This window comes from Vicia villosa, linkage group LG4, assembly GCF_029867415.1.
Source record: "Vicia villosa cultivar HV-30 ecotype Madison, WI linkage group LG4, Vvil1.0, whole genome shotgun sequence".
In the NCBI taxonomy this organism is placed as follows: Eukaryota; Viridiplantae; Streptophyta; class Magnoliopsida; order Fabales; family Fabaceae; genus Vicia; species Vicia villosa.
The window spans coordinates 116688667-116692377 of NC_081183.1; the positions used below are offsets into that span (position 1 = coordinate 116688667).

At 37.6% G+C, this 3711-nt stretch overlaps 1 protein-coding gene across 1 annotated transcript; it reads left to right on the forward strand.

Annotated features, from left to right (window-relative positions):
• The first annotated feature begins 226 nt into the window (after positions 1–226).
• On the forward strand, positions 227–598 carry LOC131597728 (uncharacterized). The gene has a single exon (XM_058870402.1). It carries the CDS (start codon positions 227–229, stop codon positions 596–598), a length of 372 nt encoding a protein of 123 aa, XP_058726385.1.
• The last annotated feature ends 3113 nt before the right edge of the window (positions 599–3711 follow it).

The following is a 3711-nucleotide window of genomic DNA, read 5'->3' on the forward strand; positions in this document are numbered from 1 at the left end:
ATTGAACAAAACAGACTGCACACAACATAATGCTTTTGTTTTGTTTCTGTCTCTGCTTAATTCTGAAGTGCACTTCTGAAAATTGAATGCTTCAGGGCTTATTTCGGAAATGCATTTCCGAAACATCCACTGATAGCAAGATAAGGTTTGTTAGGTCATTATTACTCCAAGAAATCTATAAATAATGCACCTATACATTTTCATCAACATCAAGCCACAAACAGCAATGTCACAAACCTACCCTCACCTTGCTTTTGTCTACTTCCGCAGTGGTTACCCGATATCGTTCCAATTTAGGTTCTCGCGCGATACGCCTTTCGCGGAATTGATACCGACGCTTAACTCTCTCTTGCAATACCCGGAAAATCGGAAGGTTGTCAAGCTTGAGTACCGTTCTCCTTCACTTGATGACGAGGGAGACGTCCAGCTCACCCCATTGGAGGTCAAGAACGATGAAGATTTAGCGGTTTTGTGGTCAACTTTTGTTCGATATTACTCGAAGGGTCTGATCGAGTTGAATGCAAAACTACAAAGATCGGGAGCTGACGTTATCAAAATGTTGTGTCGTCCTCAACTACCAGTGTTTAACAATATGTAACTTTAATTTTCTATTGAGCTATCTTTGTAATTTCGATTATGTATGACAAATCCAAGCTTTGTTGGTTTGTTATTTGTTTTCTGCATCAGACAATATTTCGGATGTGCATCTCTGAAATATCCTAAGGGGTGATTTCGGATGTGCACATCCGAAGTCACTTTTATTTTTAAAAAACAGGTGTCTACGGAAGTGCATCTCCGAATGCATCTTTTTTTTTTTAAAAATGATATTTTCAGAAGTGCACATCCGAAATCACCTTATTTTCAGAAAAATGTGCATTCGGAGATGCACTTCCGAAATATATGGGTGTTTTTAAAATGTCATCGCGGGTTCCTAAGAAGCCATGGAGGTCTATAAAAAAATTGTCATGTTTTATACTATACTAGTACATATAGTATGTCGAGCAGTTAGAAGGAATCAGGTGGATATTTCTTCTCTTTATGCAAAGTTAGTAGGAATCGTATTGAGATTATACAAATGAAGCATATTAAATAAAAATGAATAGAAGAATGGAGAAGAGGTGAAGTTTGGTCATGTGTGTGTGAAGCTTTGTCTTGTGACTCACTACTCTAATTGTTAAGTAATACAGTCCATTCCTATGCTCAGCAGAATCAGTCATCTTCTTGGATGTTTTGTCCAGTATAATGCAGTGTGAATCAAAAAAATTTATAATTCAATTAGAGAATGTGCATAATTTTGAAATAGATATTAAGTTCAAACAAAATTCAGGAATTAGCAAGACATTATATGCAATGAGTGTGGGAGAAAATTGGACTGTGCCAGAATATCTAGCAGTAATACAATGACCATTTGGTAGTTTAACACTAATAGGAATGATCTTTCTATATGAATGGAACCAATGGATGGAGCTACATATATGATCAGTAGCTCCTGAGTCAATTATCCAAGAATCAGTATGATTAGGATGCAATGTATGAAATGAGTTACCTGTTGATGAATGATCAACAGCAACTTGATTAGATGAAGCATGTCGTGAAACTTGGCCAAGGCTCGACTTCTGAAGTAGTTCCATTAGAGTATTTAATTGGCTTTGAGTCTTAGGAGAATTGTCATCTCTTGAGGCAGCGCTATCAGGTGCAGATCCATCATCATTCACATCAGAAGCAACATTATTGGCTGTGGATGGAAATATATTCTGCATGTGAGGTGGAACTCCATGTTTCTTGAAACAATTGTCCACTGTGTGATTAGTTTTACCACAAAATGTGCAAACACGATTTCCTTACTTAAAATTGGTTTGTTTTCCTCCAAATTTCTTGGCATCAGTGGCATTAATCAAGGTTTGAGATTCATTAGTAACTGTAGGAACCTGGACTTGGCGCTCATGTTGAATAACCATAGAAAAAATCTTATTGATAGGAGGCAAAGGATCCATCAACAATATTTGAGATTTAACCACTGCGAATTGATCATTTAGACCAGTCAAAAAAAAGAATAATTTGTAGAACCTGATGATTGGATCTTGCACTGCGCATAGCAGCGCATGAACATTTGATACGACATGTGCACATTGGTAAAGGTAAGTAAAGATCCAGTTCTTCCCATAAGATTTTGATATCAGAGAAGAATTCGGTTACCAATTTTGCTTCTTGCTTGAGGTTGTAAATCTCTTGCTGTAACTCAAAGATTCTGATGAGATCACCTTGAGAGAATCTTTCTTTTAGGTCATTCCACACATCAAGCGCATTCTCCATGAACACGATGGATTGAGCTATCGAATATGAAACCGAATTCATAATCCAAGAATGAACTAACATATTGCAACGATTCCATGCACGAACAGACGGATCGAAAGAATCTTTAGGAACTAAGTGATCTATCAATGAAATCAATCTTCATCTTGCCACCAAGAGCTCTCTTCATGGATCGAGCCCAAGAGTGATAGTTTAAACTAGTTATCTTGGGAAGAACGATAATTGAGCCAGGACCATCGCTGGGATGAACAAAGTACGGGGAAGTGGGATCCATAGCTGGATTAGTGGAGGTGTTACGAGGGGGAGCCATGGAAGAAACAGTCGTTCAACAATGGCGGAGCAGCGGAAATAGGATCGTAAAGGCGGATGATACCATATTGAGATTATACAAATGAAGCATATTGAATACAAATGAATAGAAGAATGGAGAATAGGGAAAAATTAGTTATGCTTCTCAACTGAATACAGTTACAGTCTCTTGCTTTTATATGAGTTCAATGAATGGCTCATAAGAGAAAGAACACTATCCTATACTAGCCAATAGAGTGTAAGCATAGTAAAAGCCTATCATAAGCTGACACTTGTGCAGTTGGAAATAAGCTAGAACTATATACAAACTATATCTTAGCTAATATTTCAATAAATCGGCTTAGTGGAAGATAAACAAGACATGACGGTGTGGACCTCAGATTTGAAAGGAGCCTTCTCGGTATCTTCTTGCTATGATTTTTATGCTTCCTTTCACATTCCGTTTGGGCCCCCGAAATAGATATGATGATGTTGTGCGTCTTGTGTGGAACTCCGAGGTCCCTTACAAAATAAAGGCGTTTGGATGGAGACTTTTTGCGAATAGGCTTCCTACGAAGGATCTATTGAAGAAACGAGGTATTGTCTTTCCTTTAACTAATTTAAAGTGTTTTTTTTGTGATGTTGAAGAGGAGAGTAAAGATCACTCCTTCTTTGATTGTATAGTGGTGAGGAGAATTTGGCATGACATAGCTAAGTGGATAGGTAAATTGGTGGGTGTGGCGGAAGAGTGCTCTTCGAGTTTTATGGATTGGTACTCTTATTGTAAAGGTAAGAAAATGAAAGAGGGCAAATGGGGTGTGATATGGCTAGCTACGTACCTGTTGGTCTATTTGGTTACTGTGTAACGGTATCTGCTTCCGTAACGACGGGCGGAATGTTGATAATACAGTGTGGAATATAAAGATTTTGATTTGGAAGTGGAAGGTTCTAGGAGAAATTACCAATTCCAGTTTTAGTTTCTACGAATACATCCTCTGAATTTTCTTTCGTAATTTATTTGGTTGGTAATTTTTTATCCTTCCGTTTCGGGTTTTTATCCATTTCTATATAAAAAAGTTGAAGAACCCTTAGTTCTCTCATTAATATCAA